Source organism: Saccopteryx bilineata, chromosome 4 (genome assembly GCF_036850765.1).
Source record: "Saccopteryx bilineata isolate mSacBil1 chromosome 4, mSacBil1_pri_phased_curated, whole genome shotgun sequence".
Taxonomy (NCBI): domain Eukaryota; kingdom Metazoa; phylum Chordata; class Mammalia; order Chiroptera; family Emballonuridae; genus Saccopteryx; species Saccopteryx bilineata.
This window is the reverse complement of record NC_089493.1, coordinates 133,867,281-133,891,503: the sequence shown is the minus strand read 5'-3', so window position 1 is coordinate 133,891,503 and position 24,223 is coordinate 133,867,281. Positions and strand designations below refer to the sequence as shown.

Here is a 24,223-nt window from a genome sequence, read left to right as displayed (position 1 = left end):
CCTCTTCCTGGTTGGTGACTCTGTACCCTGGGTTCTGCCCCTTTGGCATGCTCAGGTAGAGGTTTGCAGTTGATAAGTCTCTATGGCGATGTCATGTATTGTGCTTCAGTCTTGTTGGCAGACGAGGCTCATGAGCATTTATAGGCTCTGACAGTGAGAGAGTCCGTGTTCCTGGAGCCTCTCTCCTAGTCTTTCCTTCCTCAATTAGTAGCCTGATAATCCAGCTATGGGGTTGCTGCTGCCTCTGCCTGGATAGTAAGAGGCTCAAAGAGCTGGCAACTCCCCACTCTATTTCCACTCAGCACAGGGCTCTGGGTAAGGCTCAGTCAGTCAGAGCTGCTAGCATAGTCAGGCGGGGCTTCCGCCCACTCAAAGACCTCTGGCTTTGCCACTCTGTCCGGTCACAGGGGCGGGCGCCCACTCCCGGGGCGCTTGGACGTAACTCTCGCTCACTATCTATGCTCACCAGGATATCAGGCCAGCAGTCTCACACTGTGAATGAAACCCCTGCCCGCACGGAAAAGTGCCAGTGTTGGAATTGGCTCTTGCTCCCTCCTCATGCATGGCTTTTTCAGGGTGCTGGGGTGGCCTGGAGATTCAGCTTTTGGCCCACACAGGGGCCCCTGACTCTAGATGTGAGTCTTTTTGATGGGTACTCAGTGGGGTTCTGAGATTACAGACACAGCAGCCACTCTGCCTGCCACATTCTGAGCGGGCACTTGGGGCCAGGTATTACATGTGCCACCTTAGTCCTAATGACAACTCTGACATCAGTGCTTTTATCGCCTATATCTTACTTGTGGCTAACCTGAAGGTCACAGAGAGGAAGTGGTTCCCTTGGCTACGCAGCTGGCAAGGCAAGAAGCAGATTAGAGTCATGGGCACTCTGACCTGAGAGGCTCATCAAGTGAGTGTTTCAGCCCCAGCAGGAGAAACCAGCTATGGGATTCTTTTTAACAATGAATATCCTGGGGGAGAAAGAGGCCACAGGACATACAGGGTTTGGTTAGGAGATGGGGTGGACAGCCAAGAGCCCAGAACTGCCTGCCTCAGGCTGCCACGCCAGGAGCTGCCCTGCTGCCAGCCAACCAGCCACCAGCCAACCTGGCTACTCGGAGCGCAGAGGCCTCCCAGCTGCAGTGGGAGAGGAATGTTGTCAGAAAGGCAGGCACACTTCAGAGGCTGGGGCTGGCACCTGGGTTGCCATATGGGTGTCTGTCACCTCTGTTGCTGGGCCAGGTGCTGATTCCTCAAAGACAGGTGGCTAGCAGAGGCATTTCTGGAGAGCACCCCATTTTCTAGGAGAGGCTCACTGGTGAGCTCTAGACAAGACTTTTGTCAGAAATAGAGGGATGACTTCCCTCCTCAACTTAAAACAATGCACACGCATACTTTCTCTCTCAGTCCAGACCCAGAAAAACTCAAAACTTCAAAGTTTAGAGTATTTTAACAAAAGAAGCAATGGTGGCTTTCCCTCCAGGCTAAGACCTCTAGAAGGGGTTCAATTTGAACTCCAGGCCTACTGGGCAGGGGCTCTGTCTCCATGTGTAGCATCAAGCAATTGCACAGGTGCCTTCTTAGAACTTCTGCAGATGGAGGGAAGCCCGTGATCTCCATGGTGGTCCCGTCACCAGCACCAGCTTCTCCCCCTCCTCTGTGCAGAGTCCAGATGGAGGCACGCTTTGATGGAGGGAAACCCCACGCCACAGAGGCCAATCACCCTCCATCCTTCACTCTGGTAAAGATTTCTTACCCCCATGTCAAACAAGACTGCTGTTTATTAGGAGGAAGAACCCCCAACCAAACAGAAGTGGTATGTTGTTTTTCATGAGAGGAATAAAGAGATGGCACAACGCTTCAAAAACCATGAACAAAAAATCCTGCACCCCATTTTCCCTTTAAAAGCCAGCCACATGTGTCCCTCGGACATAGAGAAGTGCCTGAATCAGACAGTGAAAACCGACTAGGCTGGTGCCTCACCTATGCAGAGGGCACCTATTTATGGACTGAGCACCACCCTCTATCTTGGAGCTAGGTCTTTCCAGCCATGCAATTAGGATACCACCACAGAGACAACCCTAGGACTCGGTCTGGGACCTAGTGTCTCAGTGGGGCTTGGGCTCTAGCTCACCAAGAACTTCAAGGCCACACAAGCACTTGCTTGTATAGGCCTTGTTTCCTAAGGATCTCAGATCAATGTTCCTGTAACCCACACCTATGACCTAACCAGTCCTCAGATAAAACACATCTACATGCCATGTGTAGAATGGACTCATAGAAGGCTTCCATGGGGTGAACTGCCTTTTGTTCAGAAAGTATGGACTTTTATCTCTTTTAGAAATGACAAGGTATAAATAAAGGTATAAAAAAAGAAGTGACAGTGATTCCAGGTGGAAGCTGAGTTTTGTCTTTAACAGGTTTTCCTTTTCCTACTCCGTGAAATCAAAAGGCGTAGGAACCACTTCTCTAAGCATGGTTCCCAGCATGCAGCAGAGATTTAGACAATTAATAAGAGAGTCAATTCCAGTCCCTTTCCAGCTCTCACACTGAGGACTCCCTCCTTTCCCAGACAATGGCAGGTCGCTGGGCCATGTGGCATCATTACACATGGCCATAGAGCCCTCCTTGAACCCAGGTCCGTGCTGAGAAACGGGACAGTATCTGTGGTCAAATAGACCCATGTGGCTCCAGCCCTGAGTTAAATGATGGCAAACTCTTCAACTGCTAACCCTTCCCAAAGATGAATACACAAAGTGACCTTGGACAAAGGTGGCCAAGCCATCAGATTGCACCCCTGCTGCTTGGCTACACAGGGGAGAGCAGAGAGGTAAGACTGCACCTAAAATAACGCCTCAGAAGAAGCTCTTTCCATACTCTGAAGGGTCCAGTCAGCAGAACGAGAATTTAGATGGGAAGATAAGCTGAAGGGAACCTGAGCTGGCATCTTGACCGTCATTCTCCAGAGCACTCTTGCTCCACCTCCTCACCCCTACCCCTCAGCCCTCCATTTCTGTCTGATCACACTGCAGCCCAGCTCCTCCCCTCAGGGACTACTTCCTCCACAGCACAGCGTGTGACACCACCCCTTGGAGAAGAGGAAACACTAGCTGCACTGCCAGCTGCCCTTCCCCCCAACCCCGTCAGAATTCTGCTCCTCTCCACCCTGCAGGCAGTCATCCCCATTGGTGGCTAGATTCTGTGTTGTCACTCCCTAACTAAGCCCAGAAGTACTGTCAGAAACAAACTTTAAAATGAAACTAAAATGAAGTTAATTTCATTTTCTGAATTTCACTATAGTCCTTGAAATACCTGAGCACAGCATGAAGCTAGGAACTGTTGGTCTCTAGGGCTAGCTGGTAGCCCCATCAAGATGAAATGTGAAATGAGAATACTCAGGCTATACTTTTTAAAAAACCTCTTGGAACCAGGATCTCATAAAATCTCATAAAAGAATGAGATTTGGTTGTCTTGGTTCATGCCTTGTGGCTCAGGGGAATGCATAAGGTCAAAACGCAAATGTGTGTGGTCACCCATCAAGAGAGAGGTCAGGCTGAACAGACAGACAGCTTCTCAGCCACTGGGACGCACGTCCTCCAACAGCACCAGCAAACCTGTTTGCTCTGCAGTTCACTCACATGTCACCTGCTCAGAGCACAGGGCCCATCTTATCCCATGCCCAATGATCCTGGAACTAAGGCCCTCCACTCTCAGGTGGCTGAGGCCAGACAGGGCCCAGGAGCCTCTGAGCAGAAGCCAGAGCAGCGGAGGACAAAGGACAAAGATCCTGGCTGGCCAGACAGAAAAGTGGAGTCCGCTTACATGAGGCCTATTAGAGTCAGTCTCATACCAACATAGCATTTGCTTCTCTCTAAATGGGAAGCAAGAGAGATAACCCACAAATCACAGAGGATAAATCAAGCAGATGATCAGGGCATGGAGAGCCGATGCCGCCAACTCCCCCAAAATGGAAATTAGAGCACCATCTACAATGCATGGCCTGATGTCTGATTACCGGGGTGGACAGTGTCCTAACAAAGCATAGATTATTTAGCAGCAGAAGCATAAATAGATGAGTAAATTCTAAATTAAGAGGAAAAAAGTAATAGTTTTCTGTGAACTCATAAATATTCATTTTCCTGGGTCACAGAACTTCTCAGAGGCAACTAAAACTGTCAACTACATATAATCTCAAAATATTAAAGGTGCAGTGTGCTGACTAGCACTGAGCAAAAGGTTTGCCAGGAGAGGTGAGAGGGGAAGTCCAACATGGAGAACAAACACAGTGCCTTCCTCTGCCCAAGGATAGAGAACAAGGGCCCAAAACAGAACACCAGCTGGGTGGCTGTGGTCCCCAAACAACCTGGCTAGGCCTTGGGGACTGAGACTGGGACAGGACACCAGTATGAGTGGCATGGAGGTGGTGATGGGTGAGAGCTGAGGGTGTGGCTGACTCTCAGGATTTAAATCACCTACAAAGAAACCAAGGAGGAATGCTGGGTATATATATCTAAGTCTCTCTCCAACTGCGTGCTTGAAAATTGGTGCAAATGACTCCAAACTCAGGCTGCTTCATTCAACTTGCCCCTGCCCCCAAGCCAGTCTCATGCTGGTGATTGCCTGGCATGACAGCAGCCCCTTCATTGCTCTCTTTGTCCTGACTGTGGTGAGCATCATCACGATGGCAGAGCTAGCAAAGGCCAGGGTGAATCACCAAATGGATTCTCCTTCCTGGGCGTGAGCATGGGCGTGGCAGAGGGCTCTTCTAGGACTTTTCTGCCCAGAGTCCCCTGGGACTGGAAGTAGTGACATCGCTGGGAGCTCGTGAGACATGCAGGCTGTCAGGACCCACCCCAGATGGACTGCATGGGCATCTGCACTCTAACCAGCCCAGGGCCACTCACGAGCTCACTGACATGCCAGAGGTGCTGGCATAGGGCACAGCCCACACCAGTGTGAGGAGGACACCAGCTCATCCAACTCCCCCACGAACTTGAGCATTTGCCACCATCTTTCACCTTGAAAATTATGGATTTACTCAGACTTCTTCAGATGGGCGGTTGTGCTCCCCCAATGTTGCCTAAAGAACTCAAGCCCACACCCTCTGACACAGCAGGGAGTCATGCGGAGAGCTCAAGCTCAGAGAAGAGGCTGCCCTTGTCCCCTGAGCAGTAGAGGCTCTACACCCTCACAAAATGGGTGCCAGCGGCAACCCCAGACTGCGCGTTAGTGAGGGGACCCCACTGCCTCCTAGTCTGCCCAGAGTCTCATTTTCTTTAAAACTCAGTCGAATGCTGGAGTGGGCAACAGTGAGTCATCAGGAAGGGTGATCCCATGGCCACAGGAGAAGCACGCAGGCCTGTGCTGAGGTGAGGCTTAGAAGGTGCCCAGTGTCCAGCCTGGGCCTATCTGTCCACAGGGAGGGGGAGCTCGTTTCCCCGAGCCCACAAAGGGAGGGGCACGAGTGAGCAGAGGTGCCGGTAGGCAGATCGTAAAGCCCACAGATCGTCATTTTTCCCCAGCAGTCAATCAAAAAGAAGAGTCAGCAATGTAGGAGGGAGAAGAATATTACCAGACAGAGTAGGGAAGTATTGCCTTAAATTCTATCACATATGAGAAACAATGGCATATATGAAGGAAAAATATTAAAAAATGTATTAATGCCCAGTCTCAGCCACCCAAGTGGTCCTGAACTCCCAGCCAGTGCAGAAGGAAGCCAGAACATTTTGGTTCTCTGAAGTGAGAAGCCACCCCCAAGGGGACAGGAGTGGCCATAAGTACGGACTTATAGAAAGGGGAAAGGGGCAGCCAGCCAGCCAGCGGAGGATCGGGCTTTCTTAGGCTGACTGCTGGGGTCAGGGAGCAGGGGTATGATCCTTATTATTGGCACCGCCCAACATATTTTTTCCCCAAGACTTTCCTATGAGAATTTGCACATATCAAAAACATATGGTGTCTGATCACAAAGCACATCTCTGGCCTGTCAGCACTGAGGCACACAAAGCTAACAATTTTTAAAGGACCAAATATTACCATTTATAAGTGATTTAGTGCATGGCTAGAGGCTATGAGGAAGAGCAATTCTAAAAGGTCAGCAGGACATATGAAGGATGCATAAAGCTGTGCCATGGCTGCCGTGCTATCCCAAAGCCCCATGAATGGCAGGAAGACAGCATCCAGGGCCCAAAGTGAGGGGCCCTCATACAAGTGCCTGCACCTCAAGAGGGGCGAGTCCCTGGAGCTGCCACCACATCACTGCTCATTTTCCTGCCCCACCCCCAACCTTAATTTCTACCATTATTGGTTTTACTGCTGTCTGTACATTAGCCCTAACATAGGAGAAAGGAAAACCATATTTCAGAATATCAGTAAGTTGTATCTCTCCAAATTTTTTCTCCTGAATTCAGAATTGCATTGGTATTCTAGGCCACGATCTGCCTCTCAACCCTTATTAAAGAGGTGCTCCACCCAGCTAGATTTCTTTTAATCTATGCCTGCAAATGGCAACTCCTTGAAGCTATTTCAACTGCAGTCTTTGTTCGTGAAACAATAATTTAACAGAACTCACATTTTCTGTAATTGCTTTAAAAATGTACAAACACACATGTACTGGTCATTTAATCCCCATTTACCTTTAGGTTGCTCAAATAATTAGCATGACAACTTTAAAGGTAAATAAAATTTTAGTAATGCTTTCCAAGTACTTGAAAAATCTTAAGTGAATGAATAAAACTTTGTAAAGACCTACTATTGGGAAGAAAACACATATCGAAACATCTGATCATTTAGTTTCTGAAACGGTTTTTAGATTTATTCAGTCTCAAGTAGTAACACTGTTGGTTTTGATTCTTTCAGAAAATAGTCTAGGAAACTGCCCCAGGAGCCTCATGTGATTTGGGCAGTGAGTTATGGAAATATTAATGGCTACAAGTCAAAGAAAAAACTCCCCAGGACCTGTAGCACACAAGCTCCACCTTGGATGTGGGCAAGGTGCAATCTGCTTGGCTGGCAGGCTGCTTCCAGATGTGCTGGAGACATCTTTCATGTCTCCACTGAAAATGACCCTGCTGGGCAGGGAGCAATGTCGCACACTTGAAGACTTGGTGGTCTAGTCGGAATTTGGAAAGCACCAGTGACTCCACGACTACTACCAAAATGTTGAAAAAACATCAATTGGCTCAGAAACACACTGAGCTTCAATTTTGCCTTTAAAATTAAACACAGTGAGAAAGAGAAAGAGTAATATGATAGGCTTCATTCATATGGAAAATAAAAATGTCAGTAAGGAAAAAAAAGTAGCAAAGAAAGTAGTTCAGAGAAAGAGATCAAATGTAACTGAGAGTGGTCAAGGAAGGTTTTGGATAAAAGGTGAGCACCAGAGCTTGAGTCTTGGAAGAGGGGACGATTTAGGCATGGAAAGAAGAGACAGCCTCACAGGTGAGAAGACCCGGCAAGTAAGGGCATGGAGGGGCCGCACAGAAAGCGGGATCAAGGTCAGCAACTAGTCAGTTATAAACGTTCTGTCTCTGTCTAAACATCGATCCTATGTCCTGGGCCCTTCACATTATCACCATTTCGTTTAATCATGGCTATAAGCAGACTCCATGAGTAGAAGTTACAATCCTTTGGCAAAAATTCAAACTATAACAAAGAGAACTGGATGGACGCAGCTGTACCTGCAGGAAGAGTCTGCAGAGGCATCATTTCCTTTTCTGGAAGCAACAAAATTCCTGGCCCCGGGAGACAGTGGCATCTCCTGGGCTCTATCCTAATGGGGGTGGGGGGACACAATACCACAGTTCCACACAGAAAGCCTCACCTCCTCAGAATGGCCAGCATATGCCCTTTCTGGTTGGTATACAATGTATTAGGGTATTGCCAGCTAAGATAAAGAGGCCCTAGATTGATATTAACTTATCTTCAATTTACCTCCAACTAAATCCCATCTTAATTGGCGGGACTATTTTAATAGAAAGAAGTGATTTGAAACAGTGGGCCAGTGAGTCCCAATAGTAAGAAGTCTAAGTAAACATACCTGTGCATTTGCCTCTTTGCTTTGCTATTAACAATACCACAGTGTATGTGTAGGGTTTAGGTGATCATTCTCTCCATGTGGGGATGTGAGAATCGTGATTAAGCCGTTCCTGTCCGGGAAATGCTGTGCTCAGCAGCAAGGCAGTTTCCAGGCTCTCTCAAAAGAGCATTAAGTTGTGTCCTTCATGGATTTAGATGGGAGACATAGTGTTTCTATTTAATCATCTGCTCACCACAAAAGGAAGTCACGCTAAATTCAGTGGGAAAAGTACGTGGTAAATTACCTCTGAAGCTCCCTGAAGATTAAAGCTGTAGATTTGGGATTCCATTACAATTAAGTAATAATGAAAGAGAAATCATATCTTTGGATCAAATAATGCATTAATCCAACCATATACTGTACCAGCATTCACTCTCAGGTAATGTTGACGTTTTGAGGTAATTTTTTCTCATTCCACAGAACAGGAAACATGCATGCAGTGGAAAAGGGGGGAGGGTATACATCGAGGAAGACAATGGAAATTCAAATGCCCTGAGAAGCTCTTAGATAAGCTGCAGTATTTACCTCATCATAAAGAAAATCCCTGGTGGTTTTACTGAAAGGGTATAGTCTTAAAGCTCAGCTCATACAAAACTTTTCTGCAGAAAAACTGCATCCCCCATGAGCCCCAAATTCTATGAGGCCTGCTACCTGAGAAGGGTGAGGTACAGTTTATGAATCCTCTTTAGTACTTACGACCAAGGTCACTAAGCAATTAGCAGTGTATCAGGACTCTCCGGGGAGGTATTTGAGAACAAGTTTTCCAAGCACTTTAGAAGCGTTTATATATACCTAACATGCCATTAATCATTCTCATCTGTTCATTAAGGCGGCCTCCCTTAGGGCCTCTGCTTGCCAGTTCTTTCTTAGCCTGCTTCTTTTTATCTATAGACTCAAAAAGGAGTTCATTTCTTTTAAAACATATTTTATAATTAAAAGACTTCATTAATTCACAGGGGTGTGCTCCACCAATGAGTCTGCATTTTCTCAGTTTTATTAAATATACAGAAAGGCTGTTTCCCTTGAGGGTCTTTGTGGAAGACAAACCAGCGACTACAGCTGTGGTGGAACACACTGTCAGCACTGCAGAGGGCCAGACCATTACTTAAAGCGTGAGGTAAGTCTCCTGTCCATATCAACACATGTTGCTTCTTCCACCCCCTACCAGGAAGGGGAACAATTAGATTCACAATCAACTAGTAGAAACTAAAGTTGGAGGGTAAATCAGATACCATAACACTGAAAAGCAATCACTTCGAAACGTCAGGTCAGCTGTCATGTGACTGTACCTCTGCCTGCGACTCCTCCACACTCACTGCCAGGCCTCTGCTGGCTCCAGGGTCCATCCATCCCAGCGCAGCGGGCAAGGAGGCCCCAAGCAGTGCGAGATGCAGCCAAATGTGTCCTGGTTTCATTTTGTTGAGTCTGTTGAGAAAATGACGAGGGCTTAGAATTAAGCATTGCAAAACGTAAGCAAGTCATGAGCTGGTTAGTATTTGTACTCCAGAATCAGATAAACCTGAGTTAAATCCCAGCAACAACTTTTCCATTCTTCTATGGAGAAGTTATATTACTTCTGCGCCTCAGTTTACTCATTTCTAAAATGGAGCGAGTCAATAATACGTACCTCACAAGGGCTGCTGTGAGGATTGAAGGAGTTGGTGTCAGTTGCTCTACAAATGCTCTGCTCTGTAGAAACCCACTTGATTTACCACCTACCACTACATCTACAAGCAAAAACTAGGGTAACAAAGCTGGTCCCCTCTGTTAGGTCACCACATACCCATGCCTCAGTGTCCTCAGAAAGCTATTTGTGCTCAATAAAGGCTGTTGAGGAGTCATGTTGAGCCTGTGGCAGGCCGGTTGTAGCTGAGGTCTCAGTTTACAAGATAGTGAGTTTCAAAATGGCATTATAAGGTCCAATATTTTCTCTTCAAGACCAATCAGTTTTGCAGCAGAATCCAAGCATCCCATGGGTAATGGGAGTTCAATAACTTTGCAAGGTTTTTCCTGAGGCTTACATGATAAATTGTCTGAAATTCCAGAAGACAAGAAATGAACAGTTCAAAGTAATCACAGAATTACCTGGATGAAAAACACTAAGGCTCAGCCACAATAAATACTCCACTACCTATCATGTGCTAGGCATTGCACTAAAGGGGACACGGACATCAGCTAGTCCACTTGTGCAAGTAGCTGTACTTTCTTTTCTTTTTAAGGTTTCTACTATGAATGTATTCCAACCTTAATTTCAGTATCTCTAAGAAGTTAGCCAGATAGAACTCATGGTACAGAATTTACCACTCTTATTCAAGGAAGCTTTAGGGGTTATTGATTTCTGTGAGCACCACACAATTTAGTGCTTAATTGCATGTGGTCCACACTGCATCCCAATCGCAGCTGGAAGACGAAAAGACACAGAGCTCCCTGGAGGCCAGCAGCTCATGTGACCCAGCCAACAGCTTTGGTGGATTCTGATCCTAAACGAGAGGGGGTGGTCAGAGGTGCCACATAATCACTAATGCCTGGGCCACCAAGTAAATACACTCCTGCAACATTCCAGGTTTTCTTTGGCTGTTTTCCACACCCAAATAGAGCTGCCTCCCTTCATTTGCTTTATGTCCCAAGCTTGAGAAAGAAATGAGCCCAGGAAGGAGAAGTCAGACTAAAAATTGTAGGCATGTAACCCTGTTCTGTGAAAAGGCAGAGCTATAAGTTATGACTGTCTCGCAAGAGAAGGTGTCTTCTTGTATTAAAAAGAGTCCACAGACTCCCACTTCTACATCTGTTTCTTCAGCTGTTCATCTTTGACATCTGTTTGGCAAAGCTGGAGCTACTGGGGCAACAGTCCAGGTGGCCAGTAAATATAACATGAAGGTCACAGTTGCAGCTCCATCGTCAGCACCTGCTCCGCACTCTGGGGAAGCTGAGCTGGGTGGAAAGCTGCAGCTTCAGCCCCAACCTGGGAGAGAGCTGGGGTGCTCCCAGCAGCCACCCAGCAAAGCATTCCCCACCCGCTCCTCTAGCTAGGGTGTGTGGGTCCTTCCAGCACTGGGGAGGAGGGAAACAGCACATTCAGGGTGAAAAGACAACAAAAATGTCTTTCTCTAACTGTAACCAGTTTTTCTAAAAATAAATAGCGCAACTCCCTACTCTCTCCATAAATTATTCTCTTCTGCACGCAGAGCCATATTTCAGAGACTGTTGAAAGCAGATGCTGAGTTTCTGGAAATTGTTTTAAAACTAGCAACAGTAACTCAAGCTAAAACTGGAAAAGACACTGCTTCCCACTCTCCTCTGTTAATTTTTCCCTACTTACCCACCCTCACACAGTGCTCCTGGGCCGAGCACACACGGAGAGGGCTTCTCTTCTCCCTGTCCGTGCCTCCCAGCACAAATAAACTAAAAACAGCAAGATAATCAAAACTTATTCTAGGTAATGTCTACATGTCAATTTCTGGAGTTATGAAATATTCAAGCCATGAACTTTTCAATTTGCTTGCTAATCCAAGACCAATTATGCTTGGTGTTTTATTATTAATGGATGGCATCAAAATTAAGTCCATTCATTTCAATTGTTATTTCGGCAAGCTGCAAATCACATCTTTTAGGAAGGTGAAGCCTGACCTCTGGCTTTAAACCAGCTGTTTGTAGTTTCAGGAGGCTGGAGCCCAGCCCTGTTCTGTTGCACCTGGAATTGTCTCTGGTTTCATCTGGTTTCTGTTGAGGTCCTGAAAGATTTTATTTGAATACATACAGGGGAACACATCAGCCAGGCCAACTACTGAAATATTCCTAGGCAGCTTCTTTGTGAAGTTGAACTCAGCTCGGCCACCACTAGATCAAACTCCATTACACAGAAGATGTGTCTTAGATGTCATTTTACTCTGGTGAGTGACACTTCATTACATCTATAGGAGCGACAGCCTAAACATTTACAGCTTGAGTTTTATGACAGTTCAGTTCATTAAAAAAAAAAAAAGAATTAATATTGGGCCTAAATCAATTTTGATGATCTGTCTAATAACCAAATAGAAACTATCTATCTGGTTAACACTTACACAGCAATTACTACATATCAGCCACTGTCCTAAATGCTTCAGAGGTCTTAACTCATAACCCTCATTTATACTCTATGAGGAGGGTAATGATTATCACCTAGCCAGATGATAGAGGAGACAGGTTACTGAATGGTAAGTACCCTGCCATGGCCATGCGGCAAGTAAGTGATAGAGATGGGACTTCAAGCCAGGCAGTGGAATTCGGTGTCTATGCTCCTAACCCCTGATCTCTGCTACCACTCAACATTTAGTAATATCTTATTTTAATAAATAGCTGTTTCTAGCATGATGGGGAGAATCCATGTAGAGCAAGAAAGGAGACCCTGAGCCCCAAGCCTCCCTTTCCTCTGTAAGTGGCCACGAGCTGCACTCCTTCCACTTCCATGGGTCCAACCAAGCCTAGAGGAGCAGAGCAAGGGAAAGCCAAGCTGCTCCCCTCCGGAACCTCAGCCCAGGGTGGGGTCACTCAGCTGGTTCTCCTCAGCCCCCCTGCTGCTGTCTCTATTGGCCAAGAAGAAATGTGGTTGAAAAAAGAAACCACAAGGGGATACACAGAATGCCAGGCAGCAAGGATGCCCCTCAGCTCATGAGTGTACCACACAGCAAAGAGCCACGCTGGGGCAAGTGGCCTGTTGGCACATTAATTACTCCTCAAATGAAAATAGCCCTACTGGCCTTCAGACAGAAGGAAGTAGAAGAATCTCCCAGTTCAGATGTGGGAAGGCACCATCAATAAGGTTGCAAACCCTCTCTGTGCAAACTAGAGTTCCTTCTGAGATCAATTTAGGTTTATAAACTTCATTCATTCTAGTCCCTGCTAGAGTCCTAAGACTGGTTATAAATCTACCTGAGATTGTTTTCATAAAAGAGCAAGGACTACCTTTTCTTTCCAATAACTCATAAAACACAATCCCTTGACATTTAAGACATCTCATTTCCAAGAGAAGTAATTCACTCACCCTCGGAAGTTTCCTCTCTGGCCTCACTCACAGGGACCAGGAGCCAGCCTGTCCACTGCACAGACAGGATACCAGAGCCCCGGGTGGGGTAAGGGTAAGGAATTTACCCACTGTCTGACCAGATCTGGTCTAAAGCCCAGGCATTCTGATTTCTAGGCAACTGCTTTGTTCTTTATCTTGTCACAAACTCACATACAGAATACTTTTGCATTGCCAGACCCCATAGGGCATCTACCTAATTTTGTAAAAATCACAAAATTTTCTGACTTTGTAATATAGTCTTGGACTGGTTCTTTTTAAATACTGATTTGTATTTAAAATTACAAGGTACTACAAATTCGTATGATGTAACATTCTAAATTGACTTGCTTTTTGAAAAAAGTTGAAAAATACGATATATTAGGAAGAAATCAGTATGAATATGTAAATCCCCAACCTGGCCCACCAGGACACAGAGGCCAGCATATAAACTGTCTCTAGTGAACAGGGTCAGGGGAAAGCACTGATGTCTCATTGGCAGTGGGTTTAATACAGACTTCTCCCTTCTCCTGTGGGAACCAGCACTATTTGAAAAAAGTGGGAATTCACCCATCAGAGCTTTGGAGGAGACTGGTCACCAGTTCTCTCTCTTGGGCTCTCTCCCAGGATATAGAATTATTACCAAAGCAGACATTATGGGTTAGCTACATGGAAATGGATTTTCTTTGTAACCAATAGAACCAGAAAGTATGAAGATGATTTGGCAGAACCAAGCGACAACACCCAACCTTGAAGAGCACAGGTAAGATTTATGACCCTGAGGCATCTACATTTCCAACCTTTCTAATTGAAAAAGTGTATGTTCTAGCCAAGCACTTGAGGTGCATTGAATTTTAATACAGGGATGTTGGCAATCAACAAATAGAAACTATCTGGGGCCCACCAAACTCCTGTAGTCCTCTTCTGTCTGTCTGCCCAATGTAGACAGGAAGAAAAGTCATAAAAACCCAAACCTAAAACCAGAAGACTGCAAAAACTGTTCAGCTGAACAGTTAAGTTTCTTCTGGGAAGTTTAGCACACTAGTTTTTATTTTTGAGTGTTTTAGGAAAAAAGAAAGGTATTCAAAGTTCCTAAAATAATCCCTAAAATACCAATCCCTAACTCAGGAAATGAAGTATGGAAATATAATACATCAAGATAACCTTACAACAAACCATAAGGAAGTTATATTGCATTTCCTATTAATTCCTACTCTAGATCCTTGGTTGACTTGTTCCAGCAGTTGATAAATTAGATGCCTAAATTAGTCTATGCACAATGTATAAATCTATGGCACTCCTTTTTACTGTGAAGTCACACACACACTTCCAGTAACCCACACCCTTCTAACATTCAGATTATACCTCTTAAAGTACATCTTCTCTCAACTGTAGTTCTATGTTATTTGAAGTTCCACACCTGTGTTATGCATCAAGAGAGATGTATAATGAAATGTAAGGAGAGATGTGCTCTTGAAATAACTACCTAATTACATGAAGTTAGTAAGCACACAACTGTCCACCAAAGCAACACAAGAAGGTTGAGTCTGAAGAGAAATGCCCAAAAAAGCAAAGCAGGAATTAAGGTAGATTTTTAGGAAATCTTGACAAGTCAATTCCAGCTTCTGGAATATAGTGTTAAGTCAAACAAAAGATCACAACATGAAGATCACTTTTTTAAAAAGATCATGCAGGCCCTGGCCGGTTGGCTCAGTGGTAGAGCATCGGCCTAGCGTGCGGAGGACCCGGGTTCGATTCCCGGCCAGGGCACATAGGAGAAGCGCCCATTTGCTTCTCCACCCCTCCGCCTCGCCTTCCTCTCTGTCTCTCTCTTCCCCTCCTGCAGCCAAGGCTGCATTGGAGCAAAGATGGCCCGGGCGCTGGGGATGGCTCTGTGGCCTCTGCCTCAGGCGCTAGAGTGGCTCTGGTCACAACATGGCGACGCCCAGGATGGGCAGAGCATCGCCCCCTGGTGGGCAGAGCGTCGCCCCTGGTGGGCGTGCCGGGTGGATCCCGGTCGGGCGCATGCGGGAGTCTGACTGTCTCTCCCTGTTTCCAGCTTCAGAAAAATGCAAAAATAAAAAAATAAAATAAAATAAAATAAAATAAAAAGATCATGCAGCCTTTAGTAGATGAATACTGGGTGACTGACTGATCAAGGTAGAAAAATCCAACCTACCCCTACATCACGCCCCTCCAGGGCATAACCAAAGGAACAGAAGTTCTCCCAATTCCCAGAAGAACAAGTGGGCAGCTCTCTGGAGCAGAAAGAGCCTTCCTGGAGTTAACAAAAACTGGGAGTGATCATAAATCTCTAAGAGAGCAGAAGCCACTAAAACAATTTTAATGAGCAATTTTAATAGATTACATCAAAGACCATTTTCAGTCTGAAGTCCTTCGGGAGGGGCTGTCTTTTCTCCTGGGATGGAAAGAAATGAACGTTCAGCTGAGTATGTCTAAACAGAAATGGTCTAGTGATGCTGCAGTGTCTGCTCACAAAACCAGACTGGAAGCAGGCATCATTGGGCTCTGTGGGGCATCAGCGCAAGTCTTCCCTTTGAGCTGAGAGTTACCGTGGCTCTAGCATCATAGAAACATCACTCGTTCCCTTGGCCATTTGCTTCCCAGGTAAACCCTCCACCTGACCACTGCCCAGACCCAGAGCCTGTCCCAGGTCACTCCAGGATAGGATGTCATCTCTGGCTTTCCCCTAAGCCTGATGGTAGAAGAATAACTTGAGACTTTTAAGAAAATTCAGAATTTCTCTCCCATCCCTTTTCTTCCCTCACGGATTACCATATAGGCCCATTTCTAGTGCACTAATCAGTAATTACCGTGCCACCTCCTATTGAAATTTTATTTATCCTTGAGCCAGAAAATGTGGATAAATGTTTGCATGTCGGGGGCCCATCTGGTGCACACACAGCATTGCAATAAACCGACGAAGGGAACAGACCAAAAAGCTACTGGAGCTGTTTTTCACTCGCTAGAAACCTCTACAGAAGCGACACCTAGAGGGGAGAAGAGAAGAGGCTGAGGCTGTGGAAGCGCTATTCATCAGCGTCGAGACAGTTATCAGGAGCGAGGTTGGCTGGACTGCTCAAGGGGACCAACTCTCTGGGCGATGATACAGACCTAGCAGGGCTCAGGTTTCCCGGTCCCCAGGCAGTAGCAGCAGGCAGACACAATGCACGGATTCTCACCACGTCCTGGGCACTGAGAGAAACCCCACTGCTTCCCGTGAGTTTGTGCCCCTAGAGCGGAGGGTGCAGAAGCCCTCAGGTGGCAGGCCTCCGGCGAACACACTCCGGGCGCCCCTGTGTCAGCGGAAGGGAACCCCGAGGCTCGCACTGCTCTCGCCTCAAACTCGAGGCAACACGCGCCGAAAGCAGAGCGTTCTACCTGCCTCGCTTAGGTCTCCCCGAAACTTGGAACACGTTTCCTTTGCTAGCGCAGAGAAACGATCATTCCCCCAGTACAGGCTCTCTTAGGACCAAGCCTCCTGCTTGAACCTTCCCAAACAAACTGCTTCCTAGTGGCTCCCCAGCAAGGAACACTGAGGCTCGCTGGGAACAGACCAGCCCAGCAGAACGAGAGGGGCGGACTGCCCGGAGCCGGCTTCTGTCCCAGGTTCCTCCTCCCAGACTCCCCCGCCGAGCCCCACGCTCAACCCAGTTGCGGAGAGCTCGGATAAGTGAGGACCAGGCGCGCTCAGCGGGCCCTTCGAGCTGCAGCGAGGACGCGCAAGTTTCCCCGCAAAGCTGGAGGGAGGAGGGAGTTGGCACGCCCGCCCCTCACCCCTGCCCGGGGCCAAGGGCACGGGTCCTGGTGGAAGGACCGCGGCTCGCCGACGCTGCCCTGGATCGGGAGCCCAGAAGCCGCGCCTGCAGGGTCTCGGAGTCCTGCGCGGGCTGCGGGCTCGACCCCAGCTGTTCTGTGCCGCGCTCCGCGCGCCATCTAGGTCACTCCGGTCCTTACTGCAGACCCGGGCCCCAAGTCCCGGCGCCCCTGCCGAGTTCGGGTCCCGTGGACCTGTTCCCGCCACCCTCCAGACCGGCAAACTTGGCTCTCCTGGCGCGGGCTGAGAGCACAAGCAAGCGACCGCTCCGGGCCCTGCGGGGAGACTCCAAGCCGCTGGCGCCAGGATCCCGGCGGGCGCAGCCCGACCGGTTGGTGGCGGCGGCTTGGCACCCTTCCGGTGCCCGCGTACCTGAAGCGGCTGGGGCCGAAGGAAAGACCAGGTGGCCGAACTCCCGCGGGCGGGCGGGAGCGCTCCGTGGTGGCAGCGGCGGTGGCGAGCCTGCTTCGCGTCCTTGAGTCTGCCTCTCTGGCTGTCGGATGGTTCGGGCGCCCTGGAGGTGGTCGAGCGCGGGTCCAGCTCTCCCAGCTGCCGCTGCCCGCTGCTGTGCCACTGGCGCCGCGGCTGCCCTATTTCTGCCGCCCTGACCGGAGCTCGTGACGTCACCCTCCCGGCCCCGCCTGCAATCGCCTCTACCTGTGCGCGCGGCCCGCCCGCCCGCGGCTCAGACCCGCGCCGAGTCCACGGCAGGTACGCGGAGCAGCGGGGCACGCACACGGCCCCGCCTTCGACTAGCGGGGAACCTGGCAGGTGACAACCCCCTCGCACCCTCCAAAACACCCCTCCTTTACGTCTCTCTCCTCCCGGCCCCTTTCGGGGCTAGATTCTCCAAGGCTGTGCTCTCAAGATGCACAGCTGGTCTTAATCAGTGGCCAAATAGCTTGTAGAGCCAGTGTGGGCCAGTACACTACACCAAGAGCTGTCCCTGGAAGCAAAGTCAGATGACACCCTCCCTCCCTGCTAGCCAACAACCTGAGAAAAAGCAAACTTTGTATTTCTTCCTTCTGAATCTTCCCTCTTCCAACTGCAGAATCTTACAAAATCTTGGGCATACAGGGGCAGGCCCACGTGGCATTTGCCTAGCTTGGCCATGCTGTGACCAAAAGGTTCTTTCTTTAGAACCTTTGCAGCCTGGATCTCATCCTCAAGCCTAAGGCTCCCAAACATTTCTGGGTCCTTCTTCAGCACCCACAACTTTTTTAGACTGCAAAAAAGTAGTCATTTTGCTTTTATTAATTGGCCTAGAGATCAGTCTGGAAGCTCAAATAAACTGGAAACACCTTTGTAACAACGAGGGCCCCCCAAGTGGATAGGCTGGTCCTAATCCAGCCTCAAATTTAAGAGGGAGACCCTAGCCAGGCCAGGCTGGTGGTGACCTATGGTTAGGGACCTCTCTGAAGGACTGCCTCCTGCTCTGGCTGTGTGGACAGTGGGTGACTTTCTGGCTTAGGGGAGCAGTGTCTTGTCCATGCCCCTGTTATCACAGGGCAGTATTACTGGCCTATAGGAGGGGCAGAGGGGCTTTTCTGGGGGTAAAATTAGTCAAATCTCAGGAGAAGGGGAAGACAACCAGGCTGATATGGAGGAAGAGGTATTACATTTGCTCTTTCCTTCCACAGCTATTTACTGAGCCCTCCTATGTACCAGGCACTATGCTAGATGCTGGGGAGACATCTAGCATGTGGATGGGCTTACAGCCTCACCTCACACAGGCTTGGGTTTGCAATCCAGCCCACCCTCCACCACTATTCAGCTGGTAACTGCAAGCCAGTCATGTCTCTGCTAGAGTATCAATTTCCCCATCTATAAAATGAGGAGCCAGATGACACCAGGTGACTTTCAGGTCTGCTGTGACTGCCCACATGGATAACACAATTTGGGATAAAGCTGACTTCATCCTTAGGGCCCCCAGGGCCTTGGAAGATATGTGCTCTCTCAGATTTGATCAGGACTCTGCTAAGGCCACCTAGAACTGACCTCCAAAGCTTGAGGTCGGATTCTCTGTAGCTGGATCAAGAAAGAGCTGGCACTTTCCATCTTGGGAAAAAGACAAGAAAGACTGGACATAAAAGGAAGCAGGGAAGCTTGGAAACACACTGTAGCTCCCTTTGAAATGTAATTCTACGTCCTGGTCAAGATAGTGCCCCACAGCTCAGAGGCCAAGTTTATCTTCCCTCCCACGTTGTGAGTTGTTTGAAAAACCAAATCCCTGATCTCAGCTCTGAGCACAGAGTCCTTGATTCGGTCTCATGGCCCCATTACATAACCCGGACAGGCCTCGGGGTGTGTGCTTACATATGACCTCAGGGTCATATGTAAGTTGGGGTCTACAGATTGACCAAGATCAGAAATAGCTCTGTTTACTGCAGGGAATGGGAACTGGACTTCCACAAACTTCCTCTGCTTCCCCAAGAAGAGGGAGAATGTGGCTGCTACAAACCAGATGTACAGAATATCCCTGGAGATAATGCTAGCATCTGAAGTGAGCTATTGTGACTACTGTGCATAAAATAGAGTCAAATTAAAAGTCACCTTGGAATAAAAAAGGTGAAGTGTGAATGATGAAATCAAACAAGCCTTCAGGGAAGTGGCATCAGATGCCAAAAGACCTTGGCACCTCTTTGAATTGCTCTAAATAGGCTGGATCTCACACAGAAAATTTTAGAATTTGCTTGAAACCCTGCTTCAGAACTTGAAAGCATGCTGATGATTCTCAGTACCCAACTAGAATGCTTTGGGGAAAAAAAGAGTTAAGTTTCAACTTCATACAATTCAGTAAGTTTGGAATGAAACAGCTAAAAGGAAACATAAGTTCAGGTGACCTGCCCCCAACCCCTGTTCTAGGTCGTTAGTGAGAGATTTTGCCAGATAGACTCGGAGACACACAAAAGGAAGTTATCAATGTATATAAGATCAGAAAGTTTAATATTCCCTAGTGTGTGTGTGTGTGTGTGTGTGTATAATATTACTGCACCAGTTTTTAAACTTTTTAAATTTCTATTCTTATTAAAAACACAACCATATGATCAAAACTGCTGCCAAATTACATATCTTCTAAAGATCTTTTCGGATTGAGGTAGAGGTAACATACAGCTGTGGGTAGGGGAGGGAGCAGGGCACCTCCTCCAGATTCAACCAAAAATTTACTGTCACTAGCTGTGAGTCAGGTTCGCTTTGGGCTCGCCAGACAGAACCCAGAAATACCCCATAGAAGCCCCCTATAGTAGGTCATGTGAGGAGAGAAAAGACAAGAAACCATTTTTCTTGTCTTGAATAATTGAACATTCTGCTGAACGTTCTGCTGCCTATCCAAAAAAAATGTCTTAATAAACCTTCAAACCAAACCATGAAGTTCTTCGAAGAAGCAGTCTGAGTCCTGGGTGAGACCTGAATAGAGAGACACAGGGACGAGGTCTCTCTCCTGTCTTCTCCTTTCTGGCTAGGTGATCCTGGATAAGTCCCCCCTTTCTGGGTCTTATCTCCTCCTCTCTCAAGTGGGAGTTGGGGGGTGATGAAGTGGGAGACAGTCATACTGAATGAACTCCTATGGCCATTTTCAATTCTACAAGTCTGTGTCTTTATTTTGCTAGTACCTATAGAAGGTAGGGCTTCTCCAATCTAAAAAGAGCTTGTCCCTAAATCTAATATAAATGCTGATTTCTTAAATGATGATTCATTTAATCATCTAGAAATTAAGCACATATGGACAATAGATTCAAAATTCTCAACCTAAAATCACACTCAGAAATAATAGTTCAACTTTAATTTAGGAGAAAAGTAGCCAGCAAGGAGACATTCAGTGAAGAGATACGTGTGATTTGGGAGACTTTTCAAGACAATGAGGACTTGGTGTAGAGTAGGAATTTTAATTAAGATGTTGAGGGTGAATGAGTCGATGTGATGATAAAAAGCGAATTATGAATGGTGAAAGTGGAGGGAGAAAACACAAAACCCTTTACCATGGTATTGTTTCCAGAGAAAAAAGTCCCATCAAACCCCTCAGGGGCTAGATTGAAAGGCTGTGATAACAGAAAGCTGTGAAGCTCAACCACTCTCAGAGCCCTGTATGCACAGAAAGAACTGGGATGAGAAGGCCAGACCTCCAAACCACAAAGCACCACTGCTTGCTGGGGAGGGGATGAGGGACAGAGGAGGGGCACAGCAGGGGGACAGCAAAGGAGGGCCAATCACATTTATTCAAAAAGGGAAAGACACACTCACAAATTTTTGTCATGAGCTTGGTTTCCAACTCATCCATACAGAATGGCAAATAACATGACCCTCTTTTAAAAAAATAGATCATTCAAAAAGATGAGCTCCTACCTTATGGAGATTCCATTCTTGTGATTACATACTCCATTCAAATGGATAGGAAATAGTATAGCAGGTCATCTCAAGTATGATGAAGAGAACTATGCAAGGTGAGCATCTATATGATAAAATTGGACTTGGTTCACATACAACCCAAATCTGTGTAACTGGGATTCCAAGATGGCCATGGAATAGGCAGACATTACAACAGCCACCTCCCAGGACCAAACTGGATTACAACTTAATTTAAGAACAACTATCATGAAAAACCAACTTAGGATGAAACGAAGAGGACTCTACTATAACTAAGGATCACAGAAGAAACCACACCGAGTCTGGTAGGAAGTGCAGAGACACGGTGAGGGCTGCCCTGCTTCCAGGAGTGAGTGGTGGCAGAGTGCCCAGAAGGACTCTCACTGTGGGGAGAAGGACTCTGAGAGGTGAGGGGATTCAACCCAGGCCCAGAGCCCCAGCTTGGAGCCCCAGTGACTGGAAGAGGCAACCAAACAGCACTGAGTGGTGAAAAGAACAGGGTTTCTGTATGTGGGGGTTGGGGGGTGGGTGGAGGAGACAGCTTTCAGAGTGGCAGATTCAGCCTTAAAGGGCCTGTGCAGAAAATCTTGCCCCTGGCCAGTTGCCTGGGGCTTCGGGGGCAGGAGAGCTGAGAGAACTGGAGTTGCATGAGGAAAGTGTAAAGGTAGAGGCACAGGGAAAGACACAGTGACAGTGACCAGAACACCTGCACTGAGTCATTCTTCAGGGCTAAAGTGGACATATATAGGGAGGAGTGATCCCTTTATCCTGCACCATCTGGGGAAAGGCAGCTGCTCCACCCCTGGAAATCTCTCCATATCCAGCCAGAGGAAAGGTTCGTTGTAAAAGGCTAAGAAACAGGGGGTGGGTCAGTGACTAAGGTTTCTGGTGAGACCTGAGCTACACCTTCCACCTCCACTGCTGAAAACAGCCCCTTCCTGGAAAGCAGGCAGGCAGGTTACACCTCTGGAACTCAGAGGCCACACCCATCACACTCCTGTGGCAACACCCTACTGAGATATGTAAAAAAAAAAAGCCTGGTTAGAGTGACAGCTGGGACCAAAGAGCAATCCATGCCCACTGACCCCAAATCTGCACTAATCCCTGGAGTTCCCTGCTGGGCCCAGCATGTAGCTAGCAATTAGAGGCAGCAGAAACAAAAATCAGAGGAATTCAAACTTGCCTGCAGCTTACCTTGTTGGGGAGAAATAAAATTTGGGTATCCAGCAGAGGCTGAGGGATTAGGTCTTGGAGTAGGGGCCACATTCCCTGTACTGAGCTACAGCCCAAGAGACCCCTGAAGTAGGGGGTCCCACTAATATCATAGTTCCAACCTCAGCTGCCCTAACCCAACAAGTTTGCAATCTGTGCAGGGGTAGGTTAGGTGAGGCCAGTCGGGCCCACAGTACAGTCTTTCAACAGAGGACTCTGGAGAGATGAGACAGCTGCAAGAGGAGCTGGAACAGCTGAAAAGCATAGGAAAATCTTTCACAGCTTGCAGCTTGTATGGAGCTGCTGACAGCTCTAAACAGAAGGAAGCTGATCCTTGTAGACAGGTTGGCCCCTCCCACACTACCCAGGGACAGAAATCACCCACACAAACAGCAAAAAGAGCAGTAGCTGATGACAAGTACCCACAGCAGATTACAAACAACAGATGATGCCAACCCAAGAAGATCTAGAACCAACATAACTGATAGCTGGAAGCAGAAAATTTAAATCCTAGACTCAGTTGACTATTCAAACAGCACACCCAAAGGAGGAGACTATACATAGAAAAAAATGGGAAGACAGAGAAATGCAATGCAAATTAATCAACAAGAGAAATCCCCAGAAAAAGAACTAAATGAGATGGAAGTAACCAAATTACCAGATGCAGAGTTTAAAATAATGATTGTTAGGATGCTCAAAGATCTTAGAGCAACAACGGAAGGACATAATGAGCACCTAAATAAAGAGATAGCAAGCATCAAAAAGGGCATTAAAATCATAAAAATAATAAGTAAGAAATGACAAATATAATATCAGAAATGAAGACTACACTAGAAAAAATTAAAAGCAGGCTGGATGAAGCAGAGGATTGAATCAGCGATTTAGAGGACAAGGTAAATGAAATCACAGAAGCAGAGCAGCAAAAAAAAAAAGAGGCTCAAAAAGTCTGAGGAAACTCTAAGAGAGGGACAAAATGAAGAGAAACAACATATGCATCATAGGGGTTCCTGAAGGAGAAGAGAAAGAACAAGGAATAGAGAACCTGTTTGAAGAAATCATAGCTGAAAACTTCCCTAAATAAATGAAGGAAAAAATCACACAAGATCAGAAGCACAGAGAGTCCTATTAAAGAGAAACACAAAGAAATTTACACTAAGACACATCATAATTAAAATACCAAAATTAAGAGACAAAGAAAGAATACTAAAAGCAGCAAGAGAAAAACATGTCAATACCTACAGAGATGCCCCCATAAGGATGACATCCGACTTTTCAATGGAAACACTTGAGGCCAGAAGAGAATGGCAAGAAATATTTAAAATAATGCAAAACAAGAACCTACAACTAAGACTTCTTTATCTAGCAAGGCTATTGTTTAAAATTGAAGGAGAAATAAAAAGCTCCCCAGACAAAAACAAAACAAAACAAAACAAAAAAACACTAAAGGAATTCATTACAACCAAACCAATGCTGCAAGAAATGTTAAGGGGCCTGCTGTAAACAGAGGAAAGGAAAGAAAAAAAATCTAGAAAAAGAAAACTATAGATTTAAAGAATAAAATGGCAATGAACAACTACATATTAATAATAACCTTAAATATAAATGGATTAAATGCTCCAATAAAAAAACACAGGGTAGCTGAATGGATAAGAAAACAGGACCCATTCATATGCTGCCTACAAGAGACTCACCTCAGAAC

General features: G+C 46.9%; 1 protein-coding gene across 2 annotated transcripts in view; it reads right to left on the bottom strand.

Moving 5' to 3' along the window:
• The window catches only part of FSTL4 (follistatin like 4), a 539,950-nt gene extending 522,400 nt beyond the window's left edge, over window positions 1-17,550 (bottom strand). For both annotated transcript variants that reach the window (XM_066278325.1, XM_066278326.1), the window contains exons 1-2: window positions 17,320-17,550; window positions 9,361-9,496 (exon numbers count right to left, since the gene is read on the bottom strand). In XM_066278325.1, coding sequence (XP_066134422.1) covers window positions 9,361-9,486 — 126 coding nt within the window. In that variant the 5' untranslated portion in view covers window positions 9,487-9,496; window positions 17,320-17,550. The remainder of the gene's footprint in view (window positions 1-9,360; window positions 9,497-17,319) is intronic.
• Window positions 17,551-24,223: the final 6,673 nt, after the last annotated feature.